The sequence below is a fragment of the Oncorhynchus tshawytscha genome, linkage group LG18 (genome assembly GCF_018296145.1).
Source record: "Oncorhynchus tshawytscha isolate Ot180627B linkage group LG18, Otsh_v2.0, whole genome shotgun sequence".
Lineage (NCBI taxonomy): Eukaryota > Metazoa > Chordata > Actinopteri > Salmoniformes > Salmonidae > Oncorhynchus > Oncorhynchus tshawytscha.
In genome coordinates this window covers 35,991,280-36,014,321 of record NC_056446.1, presented here as the reverse complement: position 1 = coordinate 36,014,321, position 23,042 = coordinate 35,991,280, and the positions used below count along the sequence as shown (strand labels likewise).

Here is a 23,042-nt window from a genome sequence, read left to right as displayed (position 1 = left end):
AAAACAAAGCTCACGCTGAGGTTGGCTTAGTTCTGTAGTTGACATGCTAGTCCTTTTAACGCAGAGGCTGCAGACCTCACCTACTTGGAACGGGAGGTGATATTTTCGTCAAGGCTTTATATAGGAAGAAAGGGCGTGTTTGAAAAGTTTTATAGCCAATGTCTCTTCACAGGAACGGGCCACTGATTAAGCAGAGCCCTAACCTTATAAAAACCCAAATCTCTCATTTGGAAGCTAAAATTACATTTCATCTCTTCACCAATAGTTATATTCAAACATTTAAATTGAACAACAATTCCATGTGAATCCGATAACTCTGATGTGCAGACTTTCCACTGTAGAGTTTGTCATCTCATCATTGATGAGAATGTCTCAGATGACAACCAAACTGACATCATATTCATTAAGTACCACCGCATATGTTCAATTGGTCAGATTACCAGAATATAGTTCATTTCCCCCCACCTGCTGATGTTCCCAGAATCTCTATGTTAACCAAGGGGTTTTCAAATGTCACATCAGTAAGGTAGAGAGAGGCAAAAGGGGGGAAGAGGTATTTATGACTGTCATAAACCTATCCCCAGGCCAACATCATGACACTTCTCTCTGTCTCTCTATTGTCGAGAACTGTTTTATAATTGAATGTGTTTACTGTTTGTCTATCTTTTTTATGTATTTGTCTACAAGTTATTATATGTTTACAACAAGCAAGGGGAAGATATCAGAATAGGGGCGTTGGGGAATAATAACATATTGTATGGAATACATTTGTACTGTAGTGGAGTCGTCTCTAGAGTAATGCCTTTTTCATGATCATGTGAAACGTCAATTGCTATGGAAATGCTGGGATGTGTTTTTCATTGATGTTAAAGGTAAATATGATACAATGATACTATATGGATTACAATTATCGTATCAATATTAAGGCTATACGGACTACATGTTACACACCTAGATACTCAACCATGCAAATTGGTAAAGTTATTAATTATTTGGACATCACACATTATAGTCTTACTCTTATACAGATGTTGTACACACTCTCACTATATCACATCCAATATCATACACATCAACCTACTCAGATTTACTACACACATAAGATCTTGTCTCAATTTTCTAACATCTGTGGCGTTGGCTCACAGGCAAACAGGCAAGGGAATAAAACAAATGTAGCTAGAACCTATTTCTTCAATTCTTTAGAATAGTTTTATGTCATGGACAAAGAAACTCAAAAGGTGTGATGATATTAATGAACTAACATTTCGATCTGAATGTGCAAATAGAATGATTCGCAGGGAAAAAGTGATTTGGCTCATTAATCTATATGAGAGAGAATAGAGTAGATGGCACACGTCAACGTGTGATTTATGACCCTATGTCATAATTATCAAGCTTCTGATAATAATAATAACTTTATATTATTTATTTTGAAGTCAATAAACATCTGTGTGAAGTGTACACTTTTGTTTCACAGTAGATTTGTTTAAGACCACCAAGAAACACTTGATTTAGCCCACTGCATTAGTTATTAAGTGGGGTAGAAAATGAATCTATTTAAGTCATAAGCAAAAGGCCCAACTTAAAGAGTATAACTACCCTTTCAAAAAGAGGATGGCATGATTGACTGTGACAGCCACCCCCTGGAGAGCAGATCTCCTTTGGGGTGTAAGGGGTAAAAATAATTTTTTAAATATTTTTTTTTATCCCCAACCTAGGAAAAATCACCTGTTGTTTGGGTATCGGTATGTTATATATGCCCTCTTATTGTTGAAAAGTTTAGTTAAAAAAACATTGTTTCAAACAAGCCTGCAGAGACACACACACACACACACACACATCCCTCAGACACAGACACACACACACCTCGAAAAAACATTGTTTTGAAACACAATTGTATACACACACACACACGCACACACACACACACCCCAGGATAGATCAACTGCAAACACATGCTTTAACATACACAGATGCATCTTGTTAAATAAACACTAACTCTAAAGTGTGACAGCTTCTATATGCAACTATATGCAAACATTAACACTCTAAGGCGTGAGAACGGACGACAGGATGTCCTGACAGGATGCCCATATATGGGCACTCCTTAGAGCACTTGATAACTGCCCTGACAGGATGCCCATATATGGGCACTCCTTAGAGCACTTGATAACTGCCCTGACAAGATGCCCATATATGGCCATGCACCACGTGACCCATGACATAGGGTCATACATTTGACGTGTGCCGTCTACTGTATTCTCTCTTGGGTCAGTCAATTACTAATATACTAATACTCTTAGTAAAAGTATTTATCTTCAACTCACAGTCTGTGAATTCTATTTGATTAAATAGATTGAAATTGTACGTTAAACATCACAGCATAGGTGAAAGATATGTGTTGCATACAAACCCAAAGTGGATGGCCAGCAGAGATAGATGGGATGGGCTGAGGGTGACCAGCAGAGATAGATGGGATGGGCTGAGGGTGACCAGCAGAGATAGATGGGATGGGCTGAGGGTGACCAGCAGAGATAGATGGGATGGGCTGAGGGAAGCTGAGGGTTGGGATGTGGAATTGGAGACAAGTGGGAGTGGAGTTGCTGTGTGAGAGACAGATGGTCAAAGGTAAAAGTTACAAAAAAAAGTACAAATAAACATCATTAAAAGCTTGTTTGAATGACACTGAGGGGCAGTGTTTTTACAACTAAGGTCGGTTTGCCTGAGGCTGATGCCGTGCAGGTGTTTTTACACATGCATATACACTCTCATTCAAATAAACACATACAAGAACACACACATACATGTAATAGTGCCAGACATGCACTCAAACATATACAGTTGGCATTGCTGTTATGATTTCAGTTGTCCTTGATGTCCTTTGTTTTAATTTATAACATTTTTTAATTAATACCATTTTTACAATTCTTTAAATTTTAAATTTTTGCTTTGTTTGCTGTTTTCTTCAGTTTTTTCCTTTTTTCTCGTTTGTTCATTCTCTTGGTTGTTGGTGCACTGGGGGTTCTTGGGGGTGGGGTTCATTCTCTTGGTTGTTGGTGCACTGGGGTTCTTGGGGGTGGGGTTCATTCTCTTGGTTGTTGGTGCACTGGGGTTCTTGGGGGTGGGGTTCATTCTCTTGGTTGTTGGTGCACTGGGGGTTCTTGGGGGTGGGGTTCATTCTCTTGGTTGTTGGTGCACTGGGGGTTCTTGGGGGTGGGGTTCATTCTCTTGGTTGTTGGTGCACTGGGGGTTCTTGGGGGTGGGGTTCTGGGGGTGCACTTCTTGGGGGTGGGGTTCATTCTCTTGGTTGTTGGTGCACTGGGGGTTCTTGGGGGTGGGGTTCATTCTCTTGGTTGTTGGTGCACTGGGGGTTCTTGGGGGGGGTGGGGTTCATTCTCTTGGTTGTTGGTGCACTGGGGGTTCTTGGGGGTGGGGTTCATTCTCTTGGTTGTTGGTGCACTGGGGTTCTTGGGGGTGGGGTTCATTCTCTTGGTTGTTGGTGCACTGGGGGTTCTTGGGGGTGGGGTTCATTCTCTTGGTTGTTGGTGCACTGGGGGTTCTTGGGGGTGGGGTTCATTCTCTTGGTTGTTGGTGCACTGGGGGTTCTTGGGGGTGGGGTTCATTCTCTTGGTTGTTGGTGCACTGGGGGTTTCTTGGGGGTGGGGTTCTTGGTTGTTCTCTTGGTTCTTGGTGCACTGGGGGGTTCTTGGGGGGGGGTGGGGTTCATTCTCTTGGTTGTTGGTGCACTGGGGGTTCTTGGGGGTGGGGTTCATTCTCTTGGTTGTTGGTGCACTGGGGGTTCTTGGGGGTGGGGTTCATTCTCTTGGTTGTTGGTGCACTGGGGGTTCTTGGGGGTGGGGTTCATTCTCTTGGTTGTTGGTGCACTGGGGTTTCTTGGGGGTGGGGTTCATTCTCTTGGTTGTTGGTGCACTGGGGGTTCTTGGGGGTGGGGTTCATTCTCTTGGTTGTTGGTGCACTGGGGGTTCTTGGGGGTGGGGTTCATTCTCTTGGTTGTTGGTGCACTGGGGGTTCTTGGGGGTGGGGTTCATTCTCTTGGTTGTTGGTGCACTGGGGGTTCTTGGGGTGGGGTTCATTCTCTTGGTTGTTGGTGCACTGGGGTTCTTGGGGTTCTTGGGGGTGCACTGGGGGTTCTTGGGGGTGGGGTTCATTCTCTTGGTTGTTGGTGCACTGGGGGTTCTTGGGGGTGGGGTTCATTCTCTTGGTTGTTGGTGCACTGGGGGTTCTTGGGGGTGGGGTTCATTCTCTTGGTTGTTGGTGCACTGGGGGTTCTTGGGGGTGGGGTTCATTCTCTTGGTTGTTGGTGCACTGGGGGGGGTTCTTCTCTTGGTTGTTGGTGCACTGGGGTTCTTGGGGGTGGGGTTCATTCTCTTGGTTGTTGGTGCACTGGGGGTTCTTGGGGGTGGGGTTCATTCTCTTGGTTGTTGGTGCACTGGGGGTTCTTGGGGGTGGGGTTCATTCTCTTGGTTGTTGGTGCACTGGGGGTTCTTGGGGGTGGGGTTCATTCTCTTGGTTGTTGGTGCACTGGGGGTTCTTGGGGGTGGGGTTCATTCTCTTGGTTGTTGGTGCACTGGGGGTTCTTGGGGGTGGGGTTCATTCTCTTGGTTGTTGGTGCACTGGGGGGGGGTTCTTCTCTTGGGGGTGCACTGGGGTTCATTCTCTTGGTTGTTGGTGCACTGGGGGTTCTTGGGGGTGGGGTTCATTCTCTTGGTTGTTGGTGCACTGGGGGTTCTTGGGGGTGCACTGGGGTTCATTCTCTTGGTTGTTGGTGCACTGGGGGTTCTTGGGGGTGGGGTTCATTCTCTTGGTTGTTGGTGCACTGGGGGTTCTTGGGGGTGGGGTTCATTCTCTTGGTTGTTGGTGCACGGGGTTCTTGGGGGTGGGGTTCATTCTCTTGGTTGTTGGTGCACTGGGGGTTCTTGGGGGTGGGGTTCATTCTCTTGGTTGTTGGTGCACTGGGGGTTCTTGGGGGTGGGGGAATGTAATTCATTGTATTTTTTATTTGTATTTTTTCTTCTTGGTGTGGGTATTGTGTTTCAGATATTCAATGAAAAAAATAAAAAAATAATAAAACATTCAAAAATAACCTATGTTAGCCACAGAAAAATACTGAACCTTAGCGCGCACACTCTCACACACACACACACACACACACACACAACACACACACACACACACATATAGTCCATACGCGCACACTATAGCTACATTTTACTCCACGGCTGATCTGAATTCAGCTGGGAGGGAGGGAGGGAACATTTCAGGTATGACAAAGCAAGGCCAGATCCAGCCTGACCTAGCTGAAGGCTTACAGCTGTCTCACTGTCTAACAGTATGAGCCAGAGCTTCCTGGGCTTTGTGAACTATACCATTTTGAAGAATGCTCGTTGTATACAATATGTAGGGCTGAAGATAAATATGTATGTTACATGTAAGTCTAAAACATCTCACATTAGTGTCCTGTCCACGTCTGTACATTATGCTGCCTCATGCTATAGAAACAGGACATAGGCGCCTTCCCTATGGACTGTTCTGGCTTGGGCTTACAAAACATCTAATAGTGTCTAATCAAGTCCAATAGGTTCCAGAAGAGTGTGTTTATTACATGGTCTTAACTCTGTGCCTGAAGGCAGGTTCGAGACAGTTACCTGGTGGATTCGATCACATCTCTCTCTTTCTCTCTCTATTCTCTCCATCCCTCTATTCTCTCTCTCCTATTCTGTCTCTCCTCTCTTTCTCTCCCTCCTGTCTCTCTCTCTCTTTCCCTCCTGACTCTCTCTCTCTCTCTGTCTCTCTCTCTCTCTCTCTCTCTCTCTCGCTTGCTCTTTCTCTTCCCTCTCTCTCTTTCTTCCCTCTCGCTCTACATCCGTATGTTTCTGAGTCTCTTGGGTCTTCAGTCTGCAGGACAAACCAGATTGTTTCTGACCACTCAGAGAGACCAGATTGTTTCTGACCACTCAGAGAGACCAGATTGTTTCTGACCACTCAGAGAGACCAGATTGTTTCTGACCACTCAGAGAGACCAGATTGTTTCTGGCCACTCAGACAGACCAGATTGTTTCTGGCCACTCAGACAGACCAGATTGTTTCTGGCCACTCAGACAGACCAGATTGTTTCTGACCACTCAGAGAGACCAGATTGCTTCTGGCCACTCAGACAGACCAGATTGTTTCTGGCAACTCAGACAGATGTTGGAGGTGAAAGATTGAGAGCTGGATCAGTAATACACTGATGGAGAGATGGGGAGGAAGGCCACATTCTCTATTAAACTAGCAATTGACCCCCCGCAAGTTTTATCTGGCATCGCCTTCAGTCTGCACTGTGGTTCTTGCTACATGCATACACACACACCCACATACAAACACACAAACACTCACACCCACACACACACGTATACACAGCCCGTCAGAGCCCGAGTGGTTGTGAATAGCTCTGTCCAAACAGTAGCTCCAGCCTATTGATCTATCAGGCACTCTGCTAAAGGTCTCTTTGATCTCTTGATGATGTTTACAGTGAGTGAGCTGGCTGAGGATTTCTATAGATCCTGACCGTTTAATAGTGATGTCTTATGCGGGCTGTTTTGTGGGTTTAAATACAATGCACCCTAACTTTGAATTTCTCTCTATATGTCTGTCTGTGTCTATCTCTGACTGTGTGTCTCTCTCTCTCTGTCTGTGTCTATCTCTGTCTGTGTGGCTCTCTCTCTGTCCCTGTGTCTCTCTCTATCTGTCTGTGTCTATCTATGTCTATGTCCATCTCTGTCTGTCTGTGTCTTTCTCTGTCTGTCTGTGTCTCTGTCTGTCTGTGTCTATCTCTGACTGTGTGTCTCTCTCTCTCTGTCTGTGTCTCTCTCTGTCTGTGTCTCACTCTGTCTGTGTTTCTCTCTGGCTGTGTCTATCTCTGTCTGTGTCTCTCTCACTGGCTGTGTCTATCTCTGTCTGTGTTTATCTCTGTGTGTGTCTATGTCTGTGTCTCCGTCTGCCTATGTGTCTCTCTGTGTCTGTGTCTCTTTCTGTGTCTCTTTCTATGTCTCTGTCTGTGTCTCTCTCTCTGTGTATCTCTCTCTCTGTCTGTGTCTTTCACTGTCTGTGTCTCTCTCTGTCTGTGTCTATCTCAGTCTGTGTATATCTGTCTGTGTCTATCTCTGTCTGTATCTCTCTCTGTCTGTGTCTCGTGTCTGTCTGTGTCTATCTCTGTCTGTGTCTCTCTCAGTCTGTGTCTCTCTCTGTCTGTGTCTATCTCTGTCTGTATCTCTGTCTGTCTGTGTCTACCTCCATCTGTCTCTCTCTGTCTATCTCTGTCTGTCTCTCTTTGTCTGTGTCTCTCTCTGTCTGTGTTTCTCTCTGTCTGTGTCTCTCTCTGGCTGTGTCTATCTCTGTCTGTGTTTATCTCTTTGTGTGTCTCTGTCTGTGTCTCTGTCTGCCTATGTCTCTGTCTGCCTATGTCTCTCTCTGTGTCTCTTTCTGTGTCTCTTTCTGTGTCTCTGTCTGTGTCTCTCTCTCTATGTCTGTGTCTCTCTCTGTCTGTCTCTCTGTCTGTCTGTGTCTCTCTTTGTCTGTGTCTCTCTCTGTCTGTGTCTATCTCTGTCTGTGTCTATCTCTGTGTCTCTCTCTGTCTGTGTCTATCTCTGTCTGTATCTCTCTCTGTATGTGTCTCTCTCTGTCTGTCTTTCTTGCTGTCAGTGTCTGTCTGTCTGTCTGTCTGTCTGTCTGTCTGTCTGTCTGTCTGTCTGTCTGTCTGTCTGTCTGTCTGTCTGTCTGTCTGTCTGTCTGTCTGTCTGTCTGTCTGTCTGTCTGTCTGTCTGTCTGTCTGCCTGCCTGTCTGCCTGTCTGTCTGTCTGCCTGTCTGTCTGTCTGTCTGTCTGTCTGTCTGTCTGTCTGTCTGTCTGTCTGTCTGTCTGTCTGTCTGTCTGTCTGTCTGTCTGTCTGTCTGTCTGCCTGTCTGTCTGCCTGTCTGTCTGCCTGCCTGTCTGTGTGTCTCTCTCTCTCTCTCTAGTAGACAATGTATTTCAGGCTTTCTACACTTTTTCTCACTCTGCATATGTTATATTAAACCAGAGGAAGGTTCTTCGATTTTTTTTCCTACTACCAGCCTTTGTTCTTGGTTTTCAGGCTTATGTTTAATACATGAGGATTGGGAGACTTATTCGATTGTTGGCCTCTGCGCCTGTTATTCCCAGGCAGGGACTATTTTAAAGAGTTGCTTTAGGTCAGAAAATGCACCCTGGGATCTGTCGTCTCCCACCTCATGTGGTAGACTTTCTGAATAAGATTAGTATTTAGAACATGGAGGACTTGCCTTTACACCATTGACTAAGTGATGTGGGAGGATTTGGTTTTATGGCCTTTATCCCAAACAAGGTGAATCCACTTTGGAGGACAAATGTGAAATGTGACCGCACCATCCCTGGTGTCTGGGTTGGGGTCATTTCTGAATTGAGTTGGAAATTGGTCTTAAATTCCAATTCCATTCTTGAATTTGAATTGATTTTGAATTGGCCAAACCCCACAGATGTTAATTAATTTAAATTCAAATGGATAATGTATTCCATAAATCACATTTATTTCTGACAGAATTTATAGTTACCAATACTATGTTGTTACATTCTTACATTTCATTTTTTTAAACAAATTCTTTAAAGTTTTAAATAATTACAGTGGTCTGAAAATATTGTTATGTAATTGTGTAGGTTGTGTAGGTTGTTCATAATTCACTTGGATGTTATTACATTTAAAAAATACACGTACTGTATATATCCCAGAATGCATTAAGTTAAAACACTCCAGAATGGAACGGAACAACCTAACATCCCATGACAAAAATACAGAGTTATCATCAACCTAATATTTGAAATATTAAATGTATTGAGGTATTGGTCAAAGGAATGAGACTAATATGTTACATGTCTCAGTTGAATTTATTTGAATTGGTTTTAATTCAATTCTACTTCCTTTAATTCCATTTCAATTCAAATTCAGATTTCTGTGGCCAATTCCAAGTTCAATTCATGTCATGGGTTGATCCCAAGTAGTTGTGTTCTAGACCAATAAGCTTGTACCTCTCTTTTTCTCTTTCAGTCTCTCAGTCTCTCTCTCTTTCTCTCTCAGTCTCTCTCACTCTCTCTCTTTCTCACTCAGTCTCTCTCTCTCGGTCTCTCTTTCTCTCTGTCTCTCGCTCTCTTTCTCTCTCAGTATCTCTCTCTCTCTTTCTCTCTCAGTCTCTCTCTCGGTCTCTCTTTCTCTCTCGGTCTCTCGCTCTCTCTCTCTCTCAGTATCTCTCTCTCTCCCTTTCAACCCCTCTCTCCCTCTCTCTCTTTCCATGAGGTGATGTTTTTCAACTTGGGCATTGATTTTGCTATCTACATTAGCTGAAATGTACCAATATAGTTTTTCTAAAACATCTCTCTCCCTGTCTCTCTGCAGCTGGTACCACCTATATCTTCGGTAAGGGCGGGGGTCTGATCACGTATACGTGGCCTAACAACGAGAGACCCAGCACGCGTACTGACCGTCTGGCTGTGGGCTTCAGCACCACCATCAAGGATGGAATCCTGGTTCGCATCGACAGCGCTCCACGACTAGGGGACTACATCATGCTACACATCGTAAGCTATCTTTTAGACTACTACTGTGTGCCCTATAGCTTTTGCAAGTGCCATGCTCTACAAACTGAGCCACATGGGACTAACCATTCAGTCTGCACTGTGCTCCTATCTAACCCCCGGCAGGGAGATGACATCCAGCACTACATTGTTAGTTTCACTACTAAATTTGCTAGGTTTTCAGGGGCCTCGGTGTATTTACAGAGACTCCTGACTGTAGTAGTTCAAGTAATTTCCCTTCTCCCTGGTTCTAAGCTGATATTTCAGTTTCTGATGCTTCTCCCTGGTTCTAAACTGATATTTCAGTTTCTGATGCTTCTCCCTGGTTCTAAACTGATATTTCAGTTTCTGATGCTTCTCCCTGGTTCTAAACTAATATTTCAGTTACTGATGCTTCTCCCTGGTTCTAAACTAATATTTCAGTTACTGATGCTTCTCCCTGGTTCTAAACTGATAAGTACTTCATTGACTGATGCTTCTCCCTGGTTCTAAACTGTTATTTCAGTTTCTGATGCTTCTCCCTGGTTCTAAACTAATATTTCAGTTACTGATGCTTCTCCCTGGTTTTAAACTGTTATTTCAGTTACTGATGCTTCTCCCTGGTTCTAAGCTGATAAGTACTTCATTGATTGACTCCAGGACTGGAGTTAAACTGTTGTGATGTTTCTAAACCGTGACCCACAATGAAAATGGTTGAATCAGATCGTACGTTTCTAACAGAGGCACATCTATAATACATACATAGTACGTCCCTTGTCTTCTACAGTTATCTGTCACACAATTCTCTCACAACGAAGTGAATCTTAATAAACAGTTACTAAAAACCATGTCTGTCTGACACGTGTGTCACTGTGTCATGGAAACCCTGTGTGAATCAGCTGTGCATCCCAGCATTCATATCTCATGACGTCCTTATGCTGTTGTAGTTGTTGTTTACTTATTTACATAATAATCAGAAAAGATGGCCACCAACTGTAGAAACTTCCTTGGAAAGGTGGCAGAGGAATGTTGATGTGGTGTGAAAGCAGTGATGTTGAGGAGAGAGGGAGACAGGGATGAAGAAAGGATACTACTGCGCCAACAGATTGAGTGCCTGTCTCTCCTTAAAGACTCCCCTCATCTCTGAAGTGAGCGTGTTGCAACGAGCTGTTGGATGTACACTGCTCCAACCTCGCCATCTGTTCACACAACATGAAGGCCATGCACCGATTTCAGCTGCTTTACAGTCTACAGTAATGTGTGTCTGAGAGAGAGAAACAAGAGCGAGAGAGTGAGAGGGAGAGAGAGAGAGAGAGAGAGAGAGAGAGAGAGAGAGTGAGAGAGAGAGAGAGAGAGAGAGAGAGAGAGAGAGAGAGAGAGAGAGAGAGAGAGAGAGAGAAACAGGAGCGAGAGAGCGAGAGAGTAAGAGGGAGAGAGAGAGAGAGAGAGAGAGAGGAGAGAGAGAGAGAGAGTGAGAGAGAGAGAGAGAGAGCGAGAGAAAGCGAGAGAGAGAGGGAGAGAGAGAGAGCGAGAGAGAGAAAGAGCGAGAGAGAGAGCGAGAGAGCGAGAGAGCGAGAGAGAGAGCGAGAGAGCGAGAGAGAGAGAGAGCGAGTGAGAGAGAGAGAAGGAAGGGAGGAAAAGAAGAGGAGTGGGTTCAGAGATGAAAAGATGGAAAATGCCTCTCCTCACTTCATCTGGTTTGGTAAATGCAGAAACCTCGATAGGAAGGAAATCAAAGCATTTTTTAAAATCAGAGCTGACTGTCTTTCTCCAGCCAAGCTTCAACTGTTTTAAATTGCCTCCAAGTTGTTAGCAGCAAAGGTTTTCATTCCTGACAGATCACAAATTAATTTATTGTAAAATATAATTGTATTTTACAAATTAATGCCACAAATATTCATAGTATGCCTTCCATTTTAACACAGGCTAATTATTTCACTGATAATTCCAATAGGTCTCTCTTGTAGATTTTAAGAGATGTACTGTATATACAGTGGGGAGAACAAGTATTTGATACACTGCCGATTTAGCAAGTTTTCCTACTTACAAAGCATGTAGAGGTCTGTAATTTTAAAATCCAGAAAATCACATTGTATGATTTATTTATTTATTATTATTATATTTATTATTATTATTATTTTTTTTTATCCCCTTTTTTCTCCCCAATTTCGTGGTATCCAATTGTTGTAGTAGCTACTATCTTATCTCATCGCTACAACTCCCGAACGGGCTCGGGAGAGACGAAGGTTGAAAGTCATGCGTCCTCCGATACACAACCCAACCAGCCGTACTGCTTCTTAACACAGTGTGCATCCAACCTGGAAGCCAGCCGCACCAATGTGTCAGAGGAAACACTGTGCACCTGGCAACCTTGGTTAGCGCGCACTGCGCCCGGCCCGCCACAGGAGTCGCTGGTGCGCGATGAGACAAAGACATCCCTACCGGCCAAGCCCTCCCTAACCCAGACGACGCTAGGCCAATTGTGCGTCGCCCCACGGATCTCCCGGTCGCGGCCGGATACGACAGAGCCTGGGTGGGAACCCAGAGTCTCTGATGGCACAGCTGGCACTGCAGTACAGCACCCTTAACCACTGCGCCACTCGGGAGGCGCATTGTATGATTTTTAAGTAATTCATTTGCATGACATAAGTATTTGATACATCGGAAAAGCAGAACTTAATATTTGGTACAGAAACCTTTGTTTGCAATTACAGAGATCATAAGTTTCCTGTAGTTCTTGATCAGGTTTGCACACACTGCAGCAGGGATTTTGGCCCACTCCTCCATACAGACCTTCTCCAGATCCTTCAGGTTTCGGGGCTGTCTCTGGGCAATACGGACTTTCAGCTCCCTCCAAAGATTTTCTCTTGGGTTCAGGTCTGAAGACTGGCTAGGCCACTCCAGGACCTTGAGATGCTTTTTACGGAGCCACTCCTTAGTTGCCCTGGCTGTGTGTTTCGGGTCGTTGTCATGCTGGAAGACCCAGCCACGACCCATCTTCAATGCTCTTACTGAAGGAAGGAGGTTGTTGGCCAAGATCTCGCGATAGATGGCCCCATCCATCCTCCCCTCAATACAGTGCAGTCGTCCTATTCCCTTTGCAGAAAATCATCTCTAAAGAATGATGTTTCCACCTCCATGCTTCACGGTTGGGTTGGTGTTCTTGGGGTTGTACTCATCCTTCTTCCTCCAAACACAGCGAGTGGAATTTAGACCAAAAAGCTCTATTTTTGTCTCATCAGACCACATGACCTTCTCCCATTCCTCCTCTGGATCATCCAGATGGTCATTGGCAAACTTCAGATGGGCCTGGACATGCGCTGGCTTGAGCAGGGGGAGCTTGCGTGTGCTGCAGGATTTTAATCCATGACGGCGTAGTGTGTTACTAATGGTTCAGCTTTCTTCAGGTCATTGACCAGGTCCTGCTGTGTAGTTCTGGGCTGATCCCTCACCTTCCTCATGATCATTGATGCCCTACGAAGTGAGATCTTGCATGGAGCCCCAGACCGAGGGTGATTGACCGTCATCTTGAACGTCTTCCATTTTCTAATAATTGCACCAACAGTTATTGCCTTCTCAGCAAGCTACTTGCCTATTGTCCTGTAGCCCATCCCAGCCTTGTGCAGGTCTACAATTTTAACCCTGATGTCCTAACACAGCTCTCTGGTCTTAGCCATTGTGGAGAGGTTGGAGTCTGTTTGATTGAGTGTGTGGACAGGTGTCTTTTATACAGGTAACGAGTTCAAACAGGTGCAGTTAATACAGGTAATGAGTGGAGAACAGGAGGGATTCTTAAAGAAAAACTAACAGGTCTGTGAGAGCCGGAATTCTTACTGGTTGGTAGGTGATCAAACTTATGTCATGCAATAAAATACAAATTAATTATAAGTATACCTATGATAAAAATTACAGACCTCTACATGCTTTGTAAGTAGGAAAACTTGCAAAATCGGGCAGTGTTTAAAATAATTGTTTTCCCCACTGTATTTACATCCTATAATGGTTGAATGGAAATGTCAGCAAATTGTTGTAGAATAGAATTGGTTCTCAATGACTTACGTAAAGGTTAGATAAGAATGACCTTAGCTCATTGATAGCCCAAGACCTCCAAACACAGTGCCTTCAATAAAGCCATTATCCATCCATGATCCATTATAGATAATTATTCAAAATGGCAGCTGCTGCTCAATCAAATAGAAAAGGGTACAAGTATTACAGTATGTGTGTGTGCTTGTCTTGTGTGTGTGTGAGTGCACGTGTGTATGTGCATGTGCGCATGCGTGTCTGTATGTGTGTGCGTGTTTGTGCGTGTGCGCTTGTGTGTGTGTGTGCGTGTGCGCTTGTGTGTGTGTGCGTGTGCGCTTGTGTGTGTGCGTGTGTGTATGTGTGTGTGTGTGTGTGCGTGCGTGTGCGTGTGCGTGTGTGTGTGTGTGTGCGGGCGCAGTGACCGGACTAAAGTCTAACCAAAGGTCTTCCCCAATTATCCAGACCCTCAGGGATCCTTTAGCCTTTAGGACAGTAAGCTGATGTTGTTGTAGGATCAGCCGCGGTGCAACAGCACACGGTAGGACGTTGAAGATTAGCTAGCTACCATGGCCGAGACATGGTCGCGACATGGCCGAGACATGGCCGAGACATGGTCGAGACATGGCCGAGACATGGTCGAGACATGGCCGAGACATGGCCGAGACATGGCCGAGACATGGTCGAGACATGGCCGAGACATGGCCGAGACATGGCCGAGACATGGTCGAGACATGGCCGAGACATGGCCGAGACATGGCAGAGACATGGCCGAGACATGGCCGAGATATGGCCGAGACATTGCCGAGACATGGTCGAGACATGGCCGAGACATGGCCGAAACATGGCCGAGACATGGCCGAGACATGGCCGAGACATGGCCGAGACATGGCCGAGACATGGTCGAGACATGGCTGAGACATGGCCGACAGGGCTCTGTGGGACTGCTCTTTGGAGCTGATAGGTTTATAATGAGAACGAAGAATGGAATTGGAAAAGGTACAGAGAACAGGCGTTATCTGGTTTTTAAGTAATTGGAGTCACGCAAACTATTAATTACGTTTTATTTCTGTAATCCTCTAATCTTTAAAGCATCTATTTGTATTATGCCTTGATATTATACAAAAGCTGTTGGTAAGGCTAGTTGGTACCATAGAAATAGGAAATAAATATCCTGTTGTGGTCGTTCTAGTCATTCTATTTCTATGTTTCTGTACAAGTAACATCTGATGTAATGGTATATTTTTTGCTTGATGATTTGGGTAGCAGTAATGACAAGTTCTTATAAAGAGAGTAAAGATTCAGAGGCCTAATTTTAATCACTCTCTCTCTCCGCCTCTCGCTCACTCTTTCTCTCTCCATCTCTCTCTCTCACTCTCTGTCTCTGAACAGCTAGCTCAAGGCTTGTTTTGGTCGAGCTGAAATTATCACATTGTTTCTTATCCAGTTTGTCTAATAATCTAATAAAATGGACGATTTAAATGGCTGAGCTCTAGGACGCTCTGAATAATTCCCTCATTATAGACTAGAGAACCGTTAATACCCATTTTTCTCAAATTGGTATAGACCGTTTAAGGACTACTGCTTATGCAAAGCATAAAACAGAAAAGCACTGAGCGTTTCCATAGTTACAGATGCTCCAGCCAAGAAGCTTACTGTATTAACACTTTGATAACAACAGCTCAGAGTTTTATAGCAGCACAGCAACATTTTAAAATGAACTGTTTAAAATGTGATTAAACCTACCGCGAGGAATCACCGGTGAAGCGCTATAACTTGTAGCATGGTCACTGCGTGTTGTGGTGTGTTCTAGAAGATTGTATAAGCACTGTACTGTATGTCCCCTCTCCTCTTAAACCCATAATAAAGCCCCCTGCAGCCCAGGGACTGATGTGTTGCTAGTGACTCACACAGTATCACGCCAGGGAATGTAGATAGCTGCAGGTAAAGCTTACCCAGGACATGCCACACAGACAGAGAGGAAGAGGGAGAGGAAGAGGGAGAGGGAGAGGGAGAGGGAGAGGGAGAGGGAGAGGAAGAGGGAGAGGGAGAGGGAGAGGGAGAGGGAGAGGGAGAGGAGAGGGAGAGGGAGAGGGAGAGGAAGAGGGAGAGGGAGGGAGAGGGAGAGGGAGAGGGAGAGAGGAGAGGGAGAGGGAGAGGGAGAGGAAGAGGGAGAGGGAGAGGGAGAGGAGAGAGAGTATACCTCGGCACTAAATCCTTTTGAGACATAGTCTAAAAAGAGATGGGTATTTCTGTGCACGTTGGTGTTCAGATGTCTCGGTGTTGTGATGAGGAACATATCTTCTGGTGTATATAGTGTTGGATTCTGGAGTAAACGTTTAACATTTCTATACTAGAGACATGATACAGTAGATCAGAAGTAATACTATAGTATCTGAGGAGTGATAGAGAATAGTTGGTACATCAGTAATACTATAGTACCTGAGTGATAGAGAATGGTTGGTACATCAGTAATACTATAGTATCTGGGGGGTGAGACTGGTTGGTACATCAGTAATACTATAGTATCTTGAGTGATAGACTGGTTGGTACATCAGTAGTACTATAGTATCTGGGGGGTGATAGAGAATGGTTGGTACATCAGTAATACTATAGTATCTGGGGGGTGAGACTGGTTGGTACATCAGTAATACTATAGTATCTTGAGTGATAGACTGGTTGGTACATCAGTAGTACTATAGTATCTGGGGAGAGATAGAGAATGGTTGGTACATCAGTAATACTATAGTATCTGGGGGGTGATAGAGACTGGTTGGTACATCAGTAATACTATAGTATCTGAGGAGAGATAGAGAATGGTTGGTACATCAGTAATACTATAGTATCTGGGGGGTGAGACTGGTTGTAGTAATACTATAGTATCTGAGTGATAGAGAATGGTTATTACATCAGTAATACTATAGTATCTGAGTGATAGAGACTGGTTGTAGTAATACTATAGTATCTGAGGGGTGATAGAGAATGGTTGGTACATCAGTAATACTATAGTATCTGGGGGGTGAGACTGGTTATAGTAATACTATAGTATCTGAATGATAGAGAATGGTTATTACATCAGTAATACTATAGAGACTGGTTGTTACATCAGAAGTTAATGGTTATCTGTAGGAGACAGATGGCTTTGGAATGTGCTGGGTGGACAGGAGGCAGTCACAGGAATACTATAGGTGATACAGGTGGAGAGTTTTGGATTAGACATCAAGGGGTTGAGGTCAGGTGACCTTAAGGGAGAAGGAATGGTTTATTAACACATCACTTCCTCTTCCTGTCGGACCATAACAGATGGAAGGACTGGAGAGGAGGAGGAGTGCCTAAATTGGAGTATATATACCTTGTGGTGGTGGAAACGTGATGTCTGAATGCAGCTGTATCGACACTTTGGGAAGAATTAAACTTGGTTAAGCTTCTCTTGCGTCCGTTGAGTTATTTACTCTGAAAATAAGAACCTAACAATAGTCAATAAATAGACCATGTTGGACAGCACAGGGCTGTATCTGGTTGTATTTGTTTCTTTACTCCATTACCTATTTCTATCTGTTGTCTTCATGAGCCAAACCCATAGGTTCCTCGTCACATACATCACTGAGAGGCTGTTTCAACACACACTCCTCCCATCTTCTCCTCTCCTATCTTCCTCGCCTCTCCTGCTCTTCTTCCCTCAACTCCTCTCCTCCCTGACAACTCTAACACTTCAATATACACTGTCTCGCCCTCACTCCCATTCTCCCATTCTGCCTTCCGCCCTCCCTCCCTCCCTATCTCTCTCTCTCCCTCCCTCCCATTCTCCCTCTCTCCCATTCTCCCTCCCATTCTCCCTCCCTCCCTCCCATTCTCCCTCCCTCCCAGTCTCTCTCCCACCCTTCCAAGGAGCCTTCAGATCCAGCATACAGTACCAGGCAATCAGACAGGCTTTTTAATGCTGCAATCGCACAATGAATTCCATTACCCGCTTGAGCCTCCCCACTTTGATTCAGATGGAAAAAGTTGTGGGTAATTGAAAAGCCCAGACAAGAGAACATGCATCCTATTGTGTAGAAACGGCTAGCTGGAGCTCGTCTGAGAGGTCGGCTGTGAATGCCATCACTTGCTAGTAGTTAATGCTGATTGCTTAGGTTCTGCTCACAACAGTTTTAGAACATGATGTTGAGGCCCTGGGTGACTAGGTTGGCTGGATTATTTGCACTGTTTTGGACCTTACTTTGACACCGCCTGGAATGGAGGTCTTGGATGCCAGGAAGCTTGGCCCCAGTGATGTACTGGGCAGGACGCACTATCCTTTGTAGTGCCTTGCGGTCGGAGGCGGAGCAGTTGCTATACCAGACAGTTATTCAACCGTCAGGTTTTTCCTAGCCACTGTGCTTCTCATCATCATCAAATTTATAAAAATAGCCCTTCGTACATCAGTTGATATCTCAAAGTGCTGTACAGAAACCCAGCCTAAAACCTCAAACAGCATGCAATGCAGGTGTTGAAGCACATTGGCTAGGAAAAACTCACTAGAAAGGCCAAAACCTAGGAAAAAACCTAGAGAGGAACTAGGCTATGAGGGGTGGCCAGTCCTCTTCTGGCTGTGCCGGGTGGAGATTATAACTGAACATGGCCAACATGGTCTGGGACAGGTAGCACGTCCGGTGAACAGGTCAGGATTCCATAGCCGCAGGCAAAACAGTTGAAACTGGAGCAGCAGCATGGCCAGGTGGACTGGGGACAGCAAGGAGTCATCATGCCAGATAGTCCTGAGGCATGGTCCTAGGGCTCAGGTCCTCCGAGAAAGAGAAAGAAAGAGAGAAAGAGAGAATTAGAGAGAGCATACTTAAATTCACACAGGATACCGGATAAGACAGAAGAAGTACTCCAGATATAACAAACTAACCCTAGCCCCCCAACACATAAACTACTGCAGCATAAATACTGGAGGCTGAGACAGGAGGGGTCAGGAGACACTGTGGCCCCATCCGATGATACCCCCGGACAGGGCCAAAAAGGAAAGATATAACCCCACCCACTTTGCCAAAGCACAGCCCCCACACCACTAGAGGAATATCTTCAACCACCAACTTACTATCCTGAGACAAGGCCGAGTATAGCCCACAAAGATCTCCGCCACGGCACAACCCAAGGGGGGGCACCATCCCAGACAGGAATATCACATCAGTGACTCAACCCACTCCAGTGAAGCACCCCTCCTAGGGATGGCATGAAAGAGCACCAGTACCAGTGACTCAGCCCCTGTAATAGGATTAGAGGCAGAGAATCCCAGTGGAAAGAGGGGAACCGGCCAGGCAGAGACAGCAAGGGCGGTTCGTTGCTCCAGAGCCCTTCCGTTCACCTTCACACACTCCTGGGCCAGACTACACTCAATCATATGACCCACTGAAGAGATGAGTCTTCTACACCTGCATTGCTTGATGTTTGTGGTTTTAGGCTGGGTTTCTGTACAGCACTTTGAGATATCAGCTGATTTAAGAAGGGCCATATAAATACATTTGATTTGATTTGATCACACAGTCGTCTGGAACATCTGATGCTCTCATGTATGCTTCAGTGTTGCTTGCCTCGAAGCGAGCATAGAAGATATTTATTTCATCTAGTAGGCTTGTGTCACTGGGCAGCTCGTTGCTTTGCTTCCCTTTGTAGTCTGTATAGTTTGCAAGCCCTGCCACATCTGACGAGAGTCGGAGCCGGTGTTGTACAATGTAGGGAATAGGGTGTAATTTTGGAACCGTCAGTGATATCAGGGGGATAAGACGAGAGGCACACAGGGCCGGTTGACCTGGTGTGTGTGTGTGTATGTATGTGCGTGTGTTTGTGTAAGATGTATTGGTCTATATTGAGGTTCCAGTACCTCAGTGGAAAAGATCAGCATTGGCATGGTTATTACTCATGAGCCTGATATCATCAGTCTCTGTAATATTACTCTTTCATATCCTTTTCTCTCCAAGGAAATATGGAGAGAGATTGCGATATACTCACTTTAACTGTATAAAGACATCACTGTATGATCCATGTTATACTGACTTGACATAGCCTCTGAGGTAGATGAGTGATGGCAGTCCATTTGTATTGAGGTAGATGAGTGATGGCAGTCCATTTGTATTGAGGTAGATGAGTGATGGTAGTCCATTTGTATTGAGGTAGATGAGTGATGGCAGTCCATTTGTAATGAGGTGATTGAGTGATGGCAGTCCATTTGTAATGAGGTGATTGAGTGATGGCAGTCCATTTGTACTGAGGTAGATGAGTGATTGCAGTCCATTTGTAATGAGGTGATTGAGTGATGGCAGTCCATTTGTAATGAGGTAGATGAGTGATTGCAGTCCATTTGTAATGAGGTGATTGAGTGATGGCAGTCCATTTGTAATGAGGTGATTGAGTGAAGGCAGTCCATTTGTACTGAGGTAGATGAGTGATTGCAGTCCATTTGTAATGAGGTGATTGAGTGATGGCAGTCCATTTGTACTGAGGTAGATGAGTGATGGCAGTCCATTTGTAATGAGGTGATTGAGTGATGGCAGTCCATTTGTAATGAGGTGATTGAGTGATGGCAGTCAATTTGTAATGAGGTGATTGAGTGATGGCAGTCCATTTGTATCATCATCAGCTAAATATCATATAGAATGAAACTAGGCCTTTGTCATGTGACTGAGTGTTAATATTGGCTGTGACAGCAGTTCCACTCCGGTGTTGACATAGAGGATATTATGGAACTGGGACATGGGATTTGGGCACCGTGTTGATCAATAATTGAAGACGTTGTTCGGCAGCCAACCATCCTTTTCGCTATCCTCCTGAAACATTCCCACACACTCTCCAGCCGTGTTGTCTGACGCTATCGCTACAGAGACCTTATGCTCTTAGAGTCACACATACAAACATGTTGTCTACAAGAACACAAACACAGTGGAACTGCGGTACTGACACTCCAAACATGATCTGAGGGTTCCAAGGGGAGATGTGGCTTTCAGTCAAACACACCCCGACACCAATGCACTCTGGGAAAGGTAATATAGCATGCTGAGTCTGCCAACTTCTCCAGGAGAGCGAGAGAGCGAGCGAGAGAGATAATTACGTTGTTTCCCCCTGGTTCTGGCCCCAGCCCTATGCAAGTCCCCTTGATCTACATGTTCATGGTCCACGATGAAAACAGTTCAAAGAGAAACACAGTGTCTGTTTTTTTTAAACTTTACATTGCTCTTCGACAACATGGTGGACAGATGGCTGTGTTCCAAAGCAGCTCTGTTGTAAATGCATGACTTCACATTACCTTTAGTAGGAGAGGGAGGGAGGGAGGGAGGGAGGGAGGGAGGGAGGGAGGGAGGGGGAGGGAGGGAGGGAGGGAGGGAGGGAGGGAGGGAGGGAGGGAGGGAGGGAGGGGAGGGAGGGAGGGAGGGTGGGGAAGTAGGGGGAGATTGAGTAAGAAGAGGGGGAGAAAGGGAGAGAAAGAGAAGAAGAAAGAGAGAGAAGGAAGGATCAATCAATCAATAATTTTAATGTATTTATAAATCCCTTCTTGCATCAGCTGATATCTCAAAGTGCTGTATAGAAACCCAGCCTAAAACCCCAAACAGCAAGCAATGCAGGTGTAGAAGCACGGTGGCTAGGAAAAACTCCTTAGAAAGGCCGGAACCATGAAGAAACCTAGAGAGGAACCAGGCTACGTGTGGTGGCCAGTCCTCTTCTGACTGTGCTGGGTGGAGATAATAACAGAACATGGCCAAGATGTTCAAAAATGGCCAGCATCACCCCCAAAGGGAGGCACCATCCTGGACAGGAAGATCACATCAGTGACTCAACCCACTCAAGTGGCGTACCCCTCCTAGGGACGGTACGGAAGAGCACCAGTTAGCCAGTGACTCAGCCCCTGTAATAGGGTTAAAGGCAGAGAATCCCAGTGGAGAGAGAGGAACCGGCCAGGCAGAGACAGCAAGGGCAGTTTGTTGCTCCAGTGCCTTTCCGTTCACCCTCCTGGGCCAGAATACAGTCGATCATAGGACCTGCTGCCTACTGAAGAGATGAGTCTTCAATAAAGACTTAAAGGTCGAGACCGAGTCTGCGTCTCTCACAGGATGGAAATATATGAGTAAATTCAGGATCAGACTAGCCTCGGTGGACGTGTGTTGGCACCATAGATATGCCACTGAATTTCACATTTAACTAGTACTTTGTTATTTTGTCAAGTAGTGTTGTTGTCCCTCTTAGAGACCCTCTTAGAGACAGAATGAGACACATCCATGCAATCTCAATAGACAAATGTTGGCAGTAGAATGGTCTTATTGAAGAGCTCAGTGACTTTCAACATGGCACCGTTATAGGGTGCAACCTTTCCAACAAGTCAGTGTGTCAGATTTCTACCTCGCTAGAGATGCCCCGGTCGACTGGAAGTGCTGTTATTATGAAGTGGAAATGTCCAGGGGCAACAACGGCTCAGCCGTGAACTGGTAGGCCACACAAGCTCACAGAACAAGACCGCCGACGATCGTCTGTCCTCGGTTGCAACACTCACTACAGAGATCCAAACTGCCTCTGGAAGCAACAACAGCACAAGAACTATTCGTCGGGAGCTTCATGAAATGGGTTTCCATGGTCGAGCAGCCGCACACAAGCCTAAGACCACCATGCATAATGCCAAGTGTCAGCTGGAGTGGTGTAAAGTTCACCACCATTGGACTCTGGACCAGTGGAAACACTTTCTCTGGAGTGATGAAACAAGCTTCACCATCTGACAGCCTGACAGACGAATCTGGGTTTGGTGGATGCCAGGAGAACGTTACCTGCCCCAATGCGTAGCAAAAAATTTGGTGAAGGAGGAAAAATGGTCTGGGACTATTTTCTATTGTTCGGGCTAAGCCCCAAAAATGTTAACGCTACAGCATACAATGACATTCTAGATCATTCTGTGCGTCCAACTTTGTGGCAACAGTTCAGGGAAGGCCCTTTCCTGTTTCAGCATGACAGTGCTCTTGTTCACAAAGCGAGTCCATACAGAAATGGTTTGTCGAGATCGGTTTTGAAGAACTTGACTGGCCGGCACAGAGCCCTGACCTCAACCACATCAAACAACTTTGGGATGAAATGGAATGCAGACTGCAAGCCAGGCCTAATTGCCCAACATCAGTACCCAACCTCACTAATGCTTGTGGCTGAATGGCAGCAAGTTCCCGTGGCAATGTTTTCAACATTTAGTGGAAAGGCTTCCCCGACGAGTGGATGTGGGGACCAACTCCACAATAATGCCCATGATTTTGGAATGAGATGTTCGGCAATACTTTTGATCATTTTGTGTACTGTACATCCCAGCTGATCAATTCACTTCTCTTCTCTGTATAAGGTATCAGCTCTATGAGTCTCAGAGTATCTGTTGTAAATCCCAGTGCATCTGACACTCATCAGTAGCAAGGT

At 45.3% G+C, this 23,042-nt stretch overlaps 1 protein-coding gene across 1 annotated transcript in view; it reads left to right on the top strand.

The window, feature by feature from the left end:
- LOC112238794 (neurexin-3b-like) overlaps positions 1-23,042 on the top strand; it is a 448,602-nt gene that overhangs the window by 294,118 nt on the left and 131,442 nt on the right. The window contains exon 16 of the mRNA XM_042300534.1: positions 9,442-9,623. Within this exon, the coding sequence (XP_042156468.1) occupies positions 9,442-9,623 (182 nt within the window). The remainder of the gene's footprint in view (positions 1-9,441; positions 9,624-23,042) is intronic.